At 45.1% G+C, this 17,057-nt stretch overlaps 1 protein-coding gene across 1 annotated transcript; it reads left to right on the plus strand.

Moving 5' to 3' along the window:
• Positions 1-1,696: 1,696 nt before the first annotated feature.
• LOC129329388 (zinc finger protein 345-like) lies at positions 1,697-16,221 on the plus strand. The gene is made up of 4 exons (XM_054978939.1): positions 1,697-1,765; positions 4,747-4,873; positions 8,719-8,844; positions 12,114-16,221. The coding sequence occupies exons 1-4, from the start codon at positions 1,748-1,750 to the stop codon at positions 13,748-13,750; spliced, it is 1,908 nt and encodes a 635-aa protein (XP_054834914.1). The 5' UTR covers positions 1,697-1,747; the 3' UTR covers positions 13,751-16,221.
• Positions 16,222-17,057: the final 836 nt, after the last annotated feature.

Genomic DNA, 17,057 nt, shown 5'->3' on the forward strand with positions numbered 1-17,057 from the left:
CGCTTTCCATTCAAATCAAAGAGGCATCTGGATTAAATGGGCACTTCAGCTAGGGCAGCATTTATCTGTGAAACGTCTCCCAGAATCTGGGGGCAAGAAAGGGGGTGGCCTGATAGGTGTCTTCTTATCTCCTCCTCAGCTGCCCCCTTTCCTGTAAGCTGGCAAGTTGGATGGCAGACAATCCTGACATGGGACTCTTGCTGAGCACCTTGAGCTTTCTCCATTGTGAGCTCCACAACCTCCAGCAAGGGTACTGCTTGCCCAAGAGTTGCGTTTTCTAACACTCTTATATGAGCTTGCCTGTCATTTTAGTTCAGGTCCCTCCCCGGTTCAAATATTTCCACTGTCTCAAACTCATTAGGTAACCTCAAGCAAGTCATTTCTCTTAGTCCCTCTCCAATAACTGGCCTACATTGCAGTGGGTCTGTGCCAGGATATTCATTGCAGCTGCAGTGAAAAAAAATCTATCTCCATCCTAGGAATTATCAGGAAAGGGACTGGAAATTATTACTGCTGTTTGTTTACACTCCACCTTTCTCACTGAGATCCAGGGTGGATTACATATTGCAAGTGAATACAATATAATCAGGGGCCCGTCTACGGTGGTGGGGGCCAGCACAGAGAAAGCCCGTCTACGGGCTGCTGTTGATTTTACCCATGTGCTGGCGGTAGCCTGGAGGTCAGTAGTAATTCCAGGAGAACTCCAAACCCAACAGGAGGTTGATGATCCTGCTCAGCTATAAGGCTAACAATCTCTAGATAAAGCCCGGAGTGCTCTCCAGTGTACAGAAGTCAGGTTCTTTGGAGGAAGTGGCTGTCTTGGAGGATTTTATCCTGCTGTACTCCCCAAACCCTGCCCTCCCTAGACCCCACTTCTAAATCTCCAAGAATTGCCACCCCTACGGCCAACCACGAGACCAAATTACATCAGCCACACTGTCTTGGGCTCACCCCAATGTGACTCACAACTTTATTTGTAGAGGAGCCCACACAAACGAGGGAGATTGGCCATTACTGCTATCGGCCTCTGTTTTACAGGAATACATTTGAATTCTACTTAATTACTCTTCGTCCTGAACTCGCTCCTTGTTCTTGCACTTTGACTCCACTCTCTGCCTGGTGAAGATCCCCATACCCCGGGCAGCGGGCTTTAGGCCATCAAAGTCAATGTGGTACAGTGATGACCTTAGTCCAGTCTCTCTCAGCCTAACCTACTCCAGAGGGTTGTTGTGACGGGAAAACGGAAGGCTGGGAGAAAGCTGTCAAGATGCTTCGAGTCCCCATTGGGGAGAAAGGGGGGAAATAAAAACGAAGTAAATACATAATAAATAAGCTTTCTCAGGAAAGCTTATGGAACTTAAATGCCATACCAAAGCGGTAAAACCCTCTTAAGGACCATGCTAGGAACTTCCCAGCCCTTTACATCCTTCGGCTGGTTTTCAGGCTAGCTTATAGGAAATGCGCCCCCCTGCCCTGTTGCCTAGCGTGGTGCAGTCCACTCCCCCCCTCCTTTGCGGAAATGGAGTAGGCCGCAACCCGCCGTAGAGTTTCCTTTGCAACTCTGTTGCAAAGAGGGGGGCGCATTTCCGCGCCGGCAGCGCTTGAGAGCCGCAGGGCGAGAGCCAGAGAAGAGGAGCGGCGTCCCGGCGGGCTGGAGGGGAGACTGCGTGGCTGCTGCCCGCACCGCGGCCCCTGGGGAGACGGGAAGGGAGAGGGCTGGAGCGGAGGAGGAGGAGGCGCGCAGGCCATGGCTCGTGGTGGTCCGGTAAGCGCTTCTCTCTGCCCGCGCCCGCCTTCTTCTGCGGGGAGAGGCTCCGCTCCGCTCCGGTCCCCCACCTGACGAGTCGCGGCGTTTTCTGCTTGGGGGCGGCTTCATACCCTGAACTCCTGTCCCTTCAGGAAAGGGGGGCGCGTCTGGTTCTGGCTGCGAGAAGGATCCATTTTGCGTATGCTCAGGAGCACCCTTTCGGTCTGACTTTTCCCCATGCGTTTCAAGTATCCCGAACTCGGGCATTGGAAGCGGGCCCCAGGGGCCGCACTGCTCCCAAAGACTGGTCTGAATGTGCGGATGGAGCAGGTGGGAGGTATCGGGGAGGCCGGCTCGCTTCCTCCTCATTGTGGGCGCTGATCCCCGCCACTCCAGCAGTCGGGCTGGCGGAGCGTGCGCCCCTTGGTTGTGAGATGGAAAGCTCTGCCTTCCCAAAGGTAGAGCTTTGTCTTTGTAAACTTGTATTCATTTACGCTAGGGCATTCTTTATGGAAATGTTCTTGACACTGTATGGAAATGCCTGCTCTTGTCCTTGCCACTGATTGTATTAATCTCACACTATGTAATCTACCTTGAGTCTCAATGAGAGAGAAAGAAAGGTTGGTGGGCTGGCACCCGCCGGCCCACCTTTTAAAGTCATTTGCACTCTTGGCCGTCACTACATCCAGTGGCAGTGAATTCCACAGTTTAATTACTCACTGAGCAAATAAATCAAAAAGAGTCCAGTAGCACCTTTAAGACTAACCAATTTTATTGTAGCATAAGCTTTCGAGAATCAAGTTCTCTCCGTCAGATGCATGGTACAGAAACTGGTCAAATATAGAAGAGGATGGGGGAGGAGAGAGAAGATGCAATTGGGGGGGAGAGGGAGGATGCAACCAAAACATTCCTTTGCTAGTAAATGTAAACATCTCCTTTTGGTGTGGTGATTAATTGGCTTGTGTGAGGCTTCAAAGGAGTTTGCCGTGTTGGTTTGTAGCAGCAAAACAACCACACCATCCAATTCCAATGTATTATAAGCCTTTGATAACCACAGCTCTCCCCGTCAGATGCATCTGACAAAGAGAACTGTGGTCCCCGGAAGCCCACGCCAGGTGCCACTGGGCTCCCCCAGACCCCGCCTCTGTAAAGGAAATCTGTTACCTGTGATAATGTGATAACCATTCATAGTCCCTATTCAGTCCCAGCTTGACAGAATCAAATTTGCATGTGAATTGCAATTCAGCAGCCTCCTGTTGGATTTTGTTTTTGAAAGGTTTCTGTGGAACTACAGTGACCTTTAAGTCTTTGATGGAATGTCCTGGTAGATTGAAGTGTTCTCCCACTGGTTTCTGGATGTTTCCATTTCTAATGTCAGATTTGTGTCCATTTATTCTTTTGTGTAGAGGTTGGCTGGTTTGTGTAGAGGTTGGCAGAAGGACATTGTTGGCACATGAGGGCATATATCAGATTGGAGGATGAGCAGCTGTAAGAGCCAGAGACAGTGTAGTTGATGCCATTGGGTCCTGTAATTGTATTCCCTGGGTAGATATAGGGGCAGGGCTGGCATCTGGGTCTGTTGCAGGGCCTGGTACCTGTGCTGGTGACTCTGCTGGCCGATTCATGATTGTGAGTGAGAAGTCGTTTAAAGTTGGGGGGCTGTCTGTAGGCAAGGAAAGGTCTTCCACCCAGGGCTTCTGAGAGAGAGGTATCATTTTCCAGGATAGGTTGTAGCTCAGTGATGATACATTGGATGGGTTTGAGCTGGGAGCTATAGGTGACAACCAGTGGTGTTCTGTTGTTAGTTCCTTTAGGTTTGTCCTTTAGGTTTGTACCCACCAAATGAAGTGAAGAAACAAATCAACAGGGCCAGACTAGTACCCAGAAACAGTCTGCTCCAGGACAGGTTTATATTTTTATAAACCTGTATTGTCTCCCCCCCTCCCCCCGCTTTCTTTTTTTGTAAACCAAAGATTCCCAGACTCTCCACTCTACTTCGGCTGCAAATGAAGTTTCTTCTCCCTCTACTGTGGAAGAAACTGAGCCTCATGTTGGGTTTAGATCAGGTCTGCCAGAGATGTTTTATTAGAAATTAAAAGCAGATGCATGGAGAAAACTCAGACCAACATAGTGAAACCATGCAGTTTACAGAACTCCTGGCAGTCCCAGGCAGTGAAGTCCCTCAAGCCCTCCACAGTTAACACACAAGAGTTTCAGTTGAAGTGCTTTATTGAGATCCATTCAGTACAGGTAGCAAGTAAATTGACAGAAGTGACAATTCAAAACAAAGCCTCCGTAGTTATAGAGAACTTTCCCGCCCTCCAGAGATAGTTTACATTCTGGCACGAAACTTCACAGAAAGTTGTATGGGAACATTGTTAGTTTTGACTAGCAGCCTACACAGAGCAATATCTCAGTTCCTGGGAATGAGACAGTGGGAGCGACCTAACAAATGCAAGGTCACTTACTTCGGAATACATTCTTCGGAGAGAGAACACAGAGGCCTTCATTGGGTCTCAGGCAATTAGTAGTTCAGACACTTTCAGATGGGCTGCTCAGAATACAATAGTACTTCAGTAAGTAGCCATGGAACAATGCACAATGTCAAAAGCAAAGTACATACATGGCATGGGCACACACAAAACATGGCATGGATGCTGGCATCCATGACAACTCAGCTTAACTAAAGGAATCACACAGTAAATATACTGTATTTTCTGGTTACAGATGTTTCCTGATTAGTCTGCCCAGTGAAAAGATACAACATTAACACAAACACGATTATCAGTATTCTTGCGTTTTCAAAAGAGTTCTCGAGACAAGCAAGGACATTCTCACTCTTCTTACCCCTCCCAGCAGTGCCTGCAAGCAGACATTTTCTGAACTGATATTTGCAGCCTATTAACATTTTATTTTGACGCTACACTTCTAGTGGTTTTCTGAGATAAGGCTGGGGGATACTTGAGCAATCTCACTCTCTCTCCCCCCTTTCTTTTCAGGACCCTGTGACTTTTGAAGATGTGGCCATGTATTTCACAAGAGCGGAGTGGGCCCTGCTGGATTCAAAGCAAAGAGCCCTCTATAAGGAGGTCATGGAGGAAAACTACGGCACTGTGGCCTCTCTGGGTAAGGACCCCTGCCTTCTTATTTCACCAAGTTCAGCCTTGATATCTTGTATGACCGGATAGTTGCTGACCGAGGAAAACTTTCACATATGAAATTGTATTGTACAGAATTAGACCACCTAGCTTAGTGTTTTCTTCTTTAAGCAACAGGCAGCAAAAGGCCTTTCCTAACAACTGCTGCCTGCTTCCAGGGGGTTGAACTGAGACCCTTTGGATACAACGCATAGGCACTCTAAGCCATGGCCCTTCCAGAAACACCTGAAAGCAATAGAAACTTCAGCGTTCAACACTCTGCCCTAAAGTCTCAAATTCTGTGGTGAGCCAGTGTGGGGTAGTGGTTAGAGTTTATTTATTTATTTATTTACTGCACTGATCAGAGCAACCAACACGACGAACAGATTAAGAGCATACTTAAAAAAAAAATCTTAAAAGTCATTAAAACCAAGCAAGAACACATCATTAATTAAAAAAAAACTAAGCTTGAACACATGCTGTAAAATACACATACTAAAAACAACGATTAAAACATAGGGCAGGAGGGAGGGATCACTGAGGAAATGCCAGACAAGACAAAAAAGTCTTCACCCACTGGCAGAATATGCTGGTGGAAGACATAAGGGGTCAGGTGAGTCTCTCTGGGGAGAGGGCTGCAGAATTTTGCTCCCCCAACTGAGAAGGTCTTCTCCCATTTTGCCAGACTCCTAATCTCAGAAGGTGGGGCACTTGAAGCAGAGCCTCGGATGGCGATTGTAGCAGTCAGGTAGGCCCGTAAGAGAGTTGGCAGTACTTCAGGTATGCTGGTCTCAAGCCATATAGGCCTTTAAAGGTCAACACCAGCAGCTAGACTTTTGCCAAGATACAAGCTGTGAGTCAGTGTAGATGGGCCAAGACTGCAAGCCACTCCCATCAACATTCTGGTTACCGTGTTCTGAATTAATTGGAAATTTCCAAACACTTTTCAAGGGCAGCCCCATGTACAGCACATGGCAGTAATCTAATCTAGATGTGACCAAGGCATGCACCAAAGTGCCCAGATCTTTTTTCTGCCCAGGAAAAGCTGCAGATGGCTAACCAGTTGGATCTGGTAAAGGGTACTCCTGGCCAGAGCTGCCAGGAGATGCTGAGAACTTTGCAGAAAGTAAAACGGACATGAAACAAGCCTGTTGGCAATGCCCATTTCTGGACAGAGCCAGTGTTCCCGCTAGCATGCGCTCGTGCGCAATCGCAGCACACAGCTGAGAAGCACAGTGCACAGCAGGCCCACCTGGATGGCCTGGTGTAGCTCCGGCCCTGGTGCCAAGGAATTCCCTCCCCTCCATGCCCACCGAGCAGCCTCTCAGTCCTGGCACTGGGAGCCAGAGAACAAGGCAGTGGTGGGCGGATGGCCAAGCTACTCCTCCTCTGGGCCCGTCCAACAGCCTCTCCAGTGCCAGGAGCTGGAGGAGGCAGAGCTGACTGCAGCTGCAGCGCCCGCAGCAATAGATGGTTTGGTGGGTGGGTGCCCAAGCGATCTCTCTGTCCCTGCACCAGAGGAGGCTGCGGCGGTGAGCTGGGCAGGCAACCGCATGATCTCCCCGTCCTAGTGCCAGGTGCTGGAGGAGGCCACGGTGGTAATCGAGCAACCGCGCGATCTCTCTGTTCCAACTCCGGGTGCTGGAGGAGGCCACAGAGGTGAGCAGGCACCTGCGTGATCTCTCCATCCTGGCGCCAATTTGCTCAACTCTTGCAGTGTGTCACAGGCAGAACTGAACACAGGACTCCCAGAGAGTTCTGGCTACCATGGAGCAGAGGAGAGCAATTTAAAAGCTGGCATACAAATTAACAGAAATTCTGTATGAAGAAAAGAAAAATGAATTTGACAGTCATCATGAATCTTATCTCCGCTGAACTTTTAAGGACCTAGCTAGCTCGCTCCTAAATCCTTCAGCTGATTGAAGCAATAACTATTGCCTGAAAGCAGAGTCCTGAGTATGCAATGGTCAGACAAACTCCACCAAAAACGGGGAATATAATGTCCTTTAAGGTCTCTGCCTTCCCAGTTAGCATCATTTTTGCCTTTAATGGATTCAATTTCAATTTGTTTGCTTTCAACCATTCGACCAAAGCTGTCAGACAGTGACCCAAAATTTCTGCCACATCGTGTGGTGATTTGGATAGCAAGATATAGATCTGAATGTCATCTGCATATTGATGGCATCCAATTCCATAGCTATGAATGAGTTCTCCCAAAGGCTTTACATAGAGGTTGAATAACACAAGGGATAATATTGCACCCTGTGGAACCCACAAAATAATTTCCACTCTGCAGATAGCTGGTCTCTGACACTGACTTAAGTCTGTTCCATGAGAAACAATTTAAACTAGTCTTGATTTAAACTAGTCTTGATACTTCTAACTCCACATGCCTCAGTAGGATACCACGGTCTGCTGTGTCAAATGTGCAGTTAGATCCAGGAAAAGCAATAATGAAGCATGGCCTTTATATTCAGGCTTATATGCTAAAAAAAAAACCCACAAGAGTGCAAAGAAAAGGGAAAGGTTAGGCCTCAGCTTCCCAGAACAGAAGAGATATTTTTCAGGACCATTTTAGAGACTTCCAAGAAAGGGAAAATGCCATCATGAGAAGGCAATGAAATCTTGAGAAAGGGGCACCTAGAGAAAGAACGAGGCATGAGACGGAAGTAACCTTGGGGTTGTTTGTATGTTTGTTGACTGAAATACATTTAAAAGGGGGGGGGCGCTCACAACTTTAATGCATGTTATTGTTTCGGCTCATGAAGTAGATTTTTCACTCACAGCACTGCACAGCTTAGAGGGAACATTGGACAGGGCTGTTGTTGCCCTGGGTCCTTGGTCCAAATGAGGCACAGGCTAGCACCGACGGGACCGGTAAACGTACAGCCAATAGAGGAGGGGTTTCGGAGGCTTTATGAGTCAGTTCCACCTCTCCCTCATGGGCATTTGCTGTGTGCTGTTGACCCTTCATCCTTCCCGTGGACAGTATGGGATTAGCTGGTTACTTCAGAGCCAAGGGAGGAATTTTGGGGCTCCACTGTGGTTGGCCTGGTAGGAGGATTTTTTTTTTGCCTGCTTTTTTAAAAAAATTTTTTTTTTAGAACATTACATTACAAATACAAGGCTGCTATAAAATGCAATATTGTGAATCAGCTTACATTAACACTAGTATAGTCTACAGGATAAGAGATAGTGTAACGTGATTATAATATCTAACAGCAGATGAAACATTAGTGATTACAGTGCAACAGATTCTTTTAGTTTAAAGATACAAAGGAAAGGTGCCTGGGAGGATGAATATGTTTTGCCTGCTTGATGGTGTATCTAGAATGTGGAATAAATGGGCCTGGTCTTTTTTCCTGCTGCTGAGAGGAAAAACACCAATTCTGGTCACAGTGCAATCCTAAGCAGACTTGAAATCAGTGGGCTTAGATTGGAGTAACTCAGTTGAGGATTGCAGTTTTAGTCCCGTTTGGTGTGTGAGCAGAGCGTCCAGCAGCCACTCAGGATCTCTGTGACAGGGCTGGGGGAGCCAGATGGGAGGGGGAAGTGGGAGGAAAAAAGCCAGGGAGATCAGTGTGGGAAAAGCATTTCCTAAAGGCAGAAAATGTGGAAGCCATTTGTCCGCTGCAGGCTGAAGATGTGTATCAAGATTAAACTCCACCGAGAGATGTCCCTGAGCTCCACCTGGCTCCATCACTTGTCTGTACACAGCAGGATCTGAAATCTCTTTCCCGCTTTGAAGGACAGGTGAAAATCTGCTCTGGTTTCACCAGCGGTTCCCTCTGATATGTAACAGATATGCAAAAGGACCTCTCTGTTTCCTTCCAGCCACAAATGCAGGCTACCCAGTTCCCAAACCAGACCTGATCTCGTGCCTAGAAGGAGGGGAGATGCTTTGGTTTCCAGATCTTCCAGAGGTTGCAGAGAGAGAGGTGGAGCCAGACTTCAGCTCAGGTAAGGAGTTTCCACTACTGGTTAAGAGCTGCCCTATACCTCACTTAAAAAAGAAACAAACAAGCAAGCAAGCATGATGATGTTATAATGTTATAATATCATTATGCTTGGCTTAAAAAAAAATAATTCCCCAATACATGACAATTATGCTCCAAGTAGACATTTTTGTTAAGGAATTATGCTCCCCCCCATATAGAATGGAGAGCCCTGCTGGAAGGCAGAGGTTGGCACTGTGTATGTGGGTGGGGGGGAGGGCAAACTGACACAAAGCAATAGCAACAACATTTCTTTTTTTTTTTTGTAATATTTTTATTTTTCAATATCTAACATACAAAACTACTACATACATACGTAACCTACAAAACAGTAACTACAAAAGACTACAATAGCACAAGGGATGGGAAGGAAGGGAGAAAAAAGAGAAAGGGAAGGGGGGGGAAAGGGGAAGGTAACCTACAAACACTAAACACTACGTTTCAATGCTTTCCCTTCATACTGCCACAGTAAAAAAAATAGCTTAATGAAATAGTGACGGAGTGGTTGATCATACAAATTACAAATTACAGTTCAAATTAAATCTTTTTCCCTCCCCTGGGCCTCGGGCGCAATTCCCTCTGTGCAGCTACCGCCAGAGCGCTCACTGCCTCCCCCCTCCCTTCAGGCTTCGGATCCTCTTCTTTTTGCTTGGTGTCTGGTCCAAATTCTGGATTTTTATCCACAAAATCCCTTAGCTGATCTTCAGAATTAATCTTGTAAGCTTTATCTTTATAACTAAACCCGATTCCTTCCGGGAGTAGCCATTTGTACTTTATGTCCCGTTCCCTCAAACGAGCTGCCAACATCTTATACTTAAATCTTTTCTTCCGCACTAAAAATGGAACGTCCTTCAATATCTTGACTTTATTTCCCAGAAAGTCCAATTCCGCATTGTATGAATTATATAGGATACTGTCCCGGACCCTCCTAGATGAAAACTCGATAACAATCTCGCGAGGCAGCTGCCGCTTCGTTGCATATTTTGAAGATGCCCGACGGACTCCCAAAATAGCGCTTTTCACTTCTTCTTTAGTTGCCCTCGCGGGTGTCGCTAAAAGTTCCGAGGCGAGATCCCATAAATCCTCTTTTTCCTCCTCTTTAACATTCTGGAGATGCAAAACGGTTTGTGTTCTCTCCACTTGCAGTCCGATCAGCTGGTTTTCCACCAACTTTAATTCCCTGTTCGTTGCTCTCGTAAGTGACGCACTTTCCCGGGCAGACTTCTCTGCCCTCCCCGCTGATTCTTTAATGGCTTTCACATCGCTTTCAATTAAGCCCACCCTTTGATCTGTTTCATTCAGCTTGTCAACAAAGGGTTTTATGGCTTCCATAACCGCTCTTTTAACCAGTTCTTCAAGCGTCTCACCCCTCTGCAAGGCCGCCGTAACTGACTTGCCAAGAGAAGGACTCTGCTTTCTCACTGCCATTTTAGGGGGGGGGAACCGCCAATCTTCCGAGACTCTATGAGGGGGGAAAAATCCGAGTCTTCTAACCTTCAGACCCCACCACTCCTCACAACGCTTGTAGTAACAGAAGGGATTCGCTTACTTGCAGGCTTTTGCCTAATCTTGCTCCTTGCCGTTTTCTATAGCCCGGCAGCACACTAGGTGCCGCGCTCGTCTGCCGGCCTCCATGGGGACAAACGGGCGATTTACCCCCTGCCTCGATCTGTCAGAGGGCTCTTCCCGCCGCGTCCCGGACTCAGACTCCCTACCTGAGAGTCTGGGGGCTAACCTTTGCAGATCAGCCGCCCGGCCAGGCGGCTCAGCCGCTTCCTCTCGGACCTGCCGAGAGAAGCGTCCGACATGGCTGCGAAAACGAAACCGAATCAATAGCAACAACATTTCAACATTATAATGTCATTATGTTTTCTTCCAAAAAAACACCTGCGTCATAACAATACAGGCTTAGGAAACCTTGTACTATAGGCCTCTCCTACAGCTTGAGCCTTTTATTTCTTATTCAGGTTCTGACTTTCTTCCAGGGTTCTTGGGTCCCGAACTCCTGGGGTTCCCTACAAGCAGGGCTTTTTTTCTGGGAAAAGAGGTGGTGGAACTCTTAAGAGGGAAATGAGGGAGAAACACACGGGATTCTTTGAAATAGTATTATTTGCATGCGCTATTGCCAAGTATTTTCAACAGGTGCCAGAACTCTGTTCCACTGCATTCCCGCTGAAAAAAAGCCCTGCCTACAAGCATAACACAGATGATCAAAACAGAGACACAAGCTATACATTTTGCATTTTATGACCTTTGAACTCAGTGTTCACAATTTTAAAAACATTTTTCCATACCCATACATAGAGTCTCTCTAGATGAGACCTCCTTCACGAAGATGCTCAAGTGAAGGGAGATGCCGTGTTAGCCAGGAAATGTAGGAGTTTAACAGATGGAGCCAAAGGCTTCATCAGTTTTACCTCTCTACAAAGAGCCAGGGATCGCTCCTTTGCAGGATTAATTTTTTTCTTTGCCTCCCCCACTGGGAGGTGAAATTAACACAGCCTTTGAGAAAGAGAAGGGGAAATTAACAAACCCTCTTATGAGGGTCTGTATCTTGTACTTGTGGGGTCAGTTTTACTCCATGACATTTGATGTTTTCAGTGAGGGGTATTTTTGACCCCGATTTCAAATTTTACTCTTCTTTGTCTTGCATTGCTGAAGAAAGTTATTCTTGAGGACAAGGAAAAAAATAAGCATGTAACAGGCCCTTGCAGTGGAAAGGGGCATTCCATTCCTGCCTGTTAAAGAGTTATCAAAAAGAAGAGAAAATATCTGCCCTCAGGCTGCACCTGTTAGAGCTTTACAATTAAGAGCTCTTCCTGAATAACAGAGGGAAACAATCAGCTCAGTGGACAGAGGGCTAGGAGGTCCTCTAACGTTCCAGGCTGAATGGCTCCTTCAAGTCTGATAAATGTGAAGAGTTTCAGAGAATGCTTGCAAACATGCCTGGGCTTGTCTTGGGGTCAGAATGACCCACATTTTCCAAAACTGCAATACAGTTCAATTTGAGCTTTTCCATGTGGCTATGGACATAAGGGAAGAGGGCATGGGGGCTGCTTGGAGGAGAGAAAGAGGAAATAGTGTTGGGAAGGGAGGGGGGAAACAAAGTGAACCTCCCCCAAAGTCTTTATAGATTCCCCACATCTAATGTCTAAATCTGATCCTTAGTTCCTACCTTCTGAAAGGAAGGAAAGATTAGTGGACTATGTTCATGTTTACTTTTCTCTCAAACAGGTGCTGAGAGAGTGAGAGAAGAGATTTCTCCACTGGCAACCCCCAAAGGGCCAGCCTTGCAATGGGTCAAAGAGGGAACTTGCCAGGATGGATGGGGAGGGGAACCATCTGGGAGTCGAGGAGGCCCAGGGACGTTCCAAAAGAAGTATTATCAGAAGAAAGCCACTCCTTACATGGAAATCCACAAAGATCTCTCCAAAGCAAGGGTCCAGGAGAGGATTCATGCAGAAATGATACGGAAGCCACTCAAAAAACGGCCAAGAAACTCCAGCAAGAGAACCCATGTAGCAACCAAACAGTTTCAGTGCCCAGACTGTGGGAGAAGGTTCAAGCATAGCAATTCACTTACTATACACATGCGAACCCATTCAGGAGAGAAACCATATGAATGCTCAACCTGCAGGAAAAATTTCAGCAGCCTGTCAAACCTTTATAGTCACGAGAGGGTGCACACACAAGAAAGACCCTATCGCTGTTCTCCTTGTGGGAAAACTTTCAAGGCTGCTTCACACCTCAAACGTCACAAAAGGACCCACACTGGAGCGAAACCGTATGCATGTCCACAGTGTGGGAAAAGGTTCAATAGCACAAATCATTTTCTTAGACACGAGAAAACCCACACACAAGAGAAGCCGTTCAAATGCGCACACTGTGGAAAGTGCTTCCGAGAGAGAGAACACCTTGCCACTCATGAGAGAATCCATACGGGGGACAAACCATATAAATGCGCAGACTGTGGGAGATGCTTCAATTGCCAGTCAAACTTTATTAGGCACAAGAAAATCCATAGAGGAGAGAAACCGCATAAGTGTTCAGATTGCGGGAAAAGCTTCAGAACTAATTCAGACCTTAGGCTGCATCAAAGAATCCACACTGGTGAGAAACCTTACCAGTGCACAGAGTGTGGGAAAAACTTTCGGTGCAGCTCAAGCTTTGTAAACCATAAGAGAACTCACCGAGGAGACAAACCATATGAGTGCCTGGAATGTGGCAAACGTTTACGTCATAAGATCACCCTTAATAAACATCAGCAGAGAATGCATAAATATCCATGCTTAGATTGTGGGGAAAGTTTCAGTCAAAGTTCAGCCCTTCTACGTCATAAAAGTAAACACACAGGAGAGAAACCATTTAGATGCTCACATTGTGGGAAAAGCTTTGATCAGAGAAAATTACTGACTCTGCATGAGAGAATTCATACGGGAGAGAAACCTTACAACTGTCTAGCATGTGGGAAAAAATTTATAACAAAATCTGCACTTACTCAACATGAGAAATTCCACCCAGGAGAGAAATCCTATGACTGTTCAGAGTGTTGGAGAAGCTTCAATAATCCCTTACGCTTGCTGAAACATCAGAAGATCCACACAGGAGAGGCTCCATATAAATGCTTGGAATGTGGGAAAAGCTTTTCCTCAATGAGTGATCAACACACTCATCAAAGAATCCACACAGGAGAGAAGCCATACCAGTGTTTGTATTGTGGGAAACGGTTCTGTCACCAGTCATCCTTGAAGGAACATGAAAAAAGGCACACTGGAGAGAAACTCTTTAAATGTATGGAGTGTGGCAAAAGCTTTATTAATAGTTCAGGCCTCATAAGTCACCATAAAATCCACAGGAGAGAAATTGTTTAAATGATCATATGAGAGGGAAGGTTCCAGAAAGGGGATTGATCTTCCCAAATGTGAGAGAATCCACACTTGGGAAAAGCCTTTTCAATGTTTATGGTGTTGGAAGAACTTTGTAAAGAAAGCACATTTGACTGCACATGAGAAAACCCATGGAGGATAAGGAAAGCATTAGAAAAACAGTGAATCTGTAAGACCAAAGATAATTAATGAAGGTCTGGAGAATCTGTTGCAAGTTAAGCTTTCCCGAAATTAGTTTCTCTTAACAATGGAGCTGATGTTCTCTTACTAAGTCTTATGGGCCTGCCCCAGCTTCCTCCTCTTGCCCACCCCATAGCTCTCTGTGCATGCAATATTATTTCACAGGGGTGCTCAGGCCTATACTTACAATGGTGCAAAAAGGGGCAATGCCCCATCAAAAAAATTGTCAGTGAGCAAGCATTAATCTTTCAAGTGTGTGCAAAGGGAAAAGGAAGAAGTTGGTGCAGAGAGGTGTGAATCTTGTCATAAATCTTCCAAGTGTAAATTCTCTCTGTAAGGGACTAGAACCGAATTTGTAGCTAGCAGGGCTGGAAAGCCTTGATTTTAAAATTCTGCAGCAGGAAGGGGTTTGGTAATAATATCATGTAGTAGAAAAACAGAGAGAGGGCATTACAGATATTGAATTGCTTGATTTCAAGTGTAGAACTTCAGTAGAATTTGCAGAGAAGTGAAGCAATTTGCCCTGCAGACCTCCATCCAGAAAATCCTCCATGACCTTAGCTTCCAAATAACCCCCAAATAAAATTTGGATGCACCGAATTCTAACTACAGCTGGTCTGATGGGTATTCTTGGTTGGAATACTCTGTTTCAAGTGATAAAGCTTTCCTTTTCCTTGGCAGAAAATTTGCAAAGGACAGAGAAAAAGAGGTTTCAATTACAATCCCCAGTTTCAAAAACTAGAAGAAAGAATCTCGCTCTTCTGTAAACTGTGTGAAACAGAGTTGTTTGGAAGGACATTTTTTAAAGTGATGGGGCAATAGAGAAGTGTCTGTATACCACAACATATTCTGTGTATTAGCTATTTACCGTATGTACGACCGTGTTCTTACTACATTGTTTTCTAATTTTGTCGTTCCATTTTCTGCATAACTAGAGCATTTTTATTTTATTTACGTTATTTATAGTCTGCCTTCCTCACAGAGACTCAACCAGATTACACAGTGTAAGTTAACGTGATCAGTAGCTGGGTCATTCGCTAAAAATGCAATAGGTTAATGATTGCAGAAATTTGAAAACAAGCAAAACTCCAATACAGAGCTGAAACAAAACACAAATTGCCATGACATATTAAACAACATGGAAACTATCCAGTAGGTGCATACTTACAGCAATAGACAGTATCCAGTAGTATAGTCTCTGGCTCCTATCCCTTTACCAACACATCTTTCTGAACCATTTCCTTATGGCACTGTCTTACTACCTATGTAAAAAAGCCCTCCTGTATAATTAAGTTCTGCATAGTTTGCTGAAAGCCAGGAGAGCGGGAGCTTTCTTGACCTCTTCAGGCAGGCCGTTCCATAAGGTGGAATCCAATACTCTTTTAATTTTTCTAATTTTTGTAATCGTAGTGCTATTGCATTGTTGTATGCAAGTCAACAGAGTTATACAAGTTAATAGATCTTGCATGCTGCTTAATCACAACGTTTTACACCATCTCATCTGCCTTGAGTCTCAATGAGAAAGGCAGACTCTAAATAAAGTAGATAAATAATGATGGGCTGCCCACCAGTATACCCCCTCCAACGAAAAACATTCTGGCTGAGTAATACACCAGTGCCTTATTTAATTATTTAGAAAAATAAGCATGGCTGTTCTGTACTGCCCTCCCACTGTGCTCATTTGCTCCCTTAACAAAAATGCTCTGGCTGTGGGTCTGGAGGTGCTGTAAGAATCTGCCAAGACACTTACCCAAAGTCTTCTCTCTGGTTTAGAAAAGCTTTATTGGAAATTTCTCATATCATGATCTTATTAAGAGCAAATTGTCAGGAATGAAGCACAGTCAGATTTCATAAGCATATAACATTCACAAGCTAACCTTTCCCCCACCTCTTCCTTAAACATCCGAATTCAAGGTTCTTTCTCAGCTGCTGGGAACCAGCATAGTTTTAAGAGAGAGAACTTCAGACAGACCCCAACCTTGGGAGAGTTGAGAGTCCCAGCTGCACCAGGTAAACATAACATCACAACTCCCAGCTTTCCCCCCTCACCCCCAAGTATAGGTAGGGCAAGACGCTGCCATCATCTGGACAGGTGCTTTCCTATTGTATCTCTTTCCCTGATTTTCCTAACTCTTGTTCATTATTGTACTTTGCTCAGTGAATGTCCTAGCTGTTTCATTATATTGTATGTTCTGTCACACTGTCCAGAGGAGTTAGCTATGTTAGTCTGTAGTAGCAAAATAGAAAAGAGTCCAGTAGCACCTTTAAGACTAACCAACTTTACTGTAGCATAAGCTTTCAAGAATCACAGCTCCCTTTGTCAGATGCATCTGACGAAGGGAGCTGTGATTCTTGAAAGCTTATGCTACAGTAACGTTGATTAGTCTTAAAGGTGCTACTGGACTCTGTTGCACGGTGTAATCTTTCTTGGATCTTAGTGAGAAAGGGTTAGGTTATAGGATAACCCTATAAATAACAATAAGACCTGAATTTCCAAACATGCAGCATAATTAGTTTTATTAAGAAATGTAAATAAATATTATGTATTTTTGGTCTATATTATGTAATGTAGGGTTGCCCAACCTTTTTGAGCCTGTGATGATGTGAAGGTGACGGATGCAACCACAAAATGGCTACTATGGGAAGTGGAGCCAACCACAAAATGAGAAACACAGAAAGGGATAGTATGTTTCTTTTTCCTTCATTTTTTTCAAATTTACAACTTTATTTGATTTTTATAGAACTTTTACATAACAATAAACATAGAAACAGACACACTGTTAAGCTTTTTTTTGAGTAGGCATTTCCCCAGACTGGACCATTTTTGTCCAGTTTATATATATAACATGTGGATCCTACCTTCTCCTTGTTTATAGTTCAACAGTTGCAGTCACTTTGGGGTCTTGTTTGTGTTGCTGTTTCATTTGTTAATAAGTGTTCCATTATTGGGAACCATTGTTCTGAAAAGCAAGGTGTATGTTTTGGATTGTCATAGTGAGCTAAACGATGAGCTGTTTTCTCCATTATAAAATAGTCCCAAATTCGGTTGTACCAGTCAGTGAGTGATGGAGGTGCCGTCGGTTTCCATTTTGATGCAACTACTGACTTTGCT

Source organism: Eublepharis macularius, chromosome 4, assembly GCF_028583425.1.
Source record: "Eublepharis macularius isolate TG4126 chromosome 4, MPM_Emac_v1.0, whole genome shotgun sequence".
NCBI classification, from domain to species: Eukaryota; Metazoa; Chordata; class Lepidosauria; order Squamata; family Eublepharidae; genus Eublepharis; species Eublepharis macularius.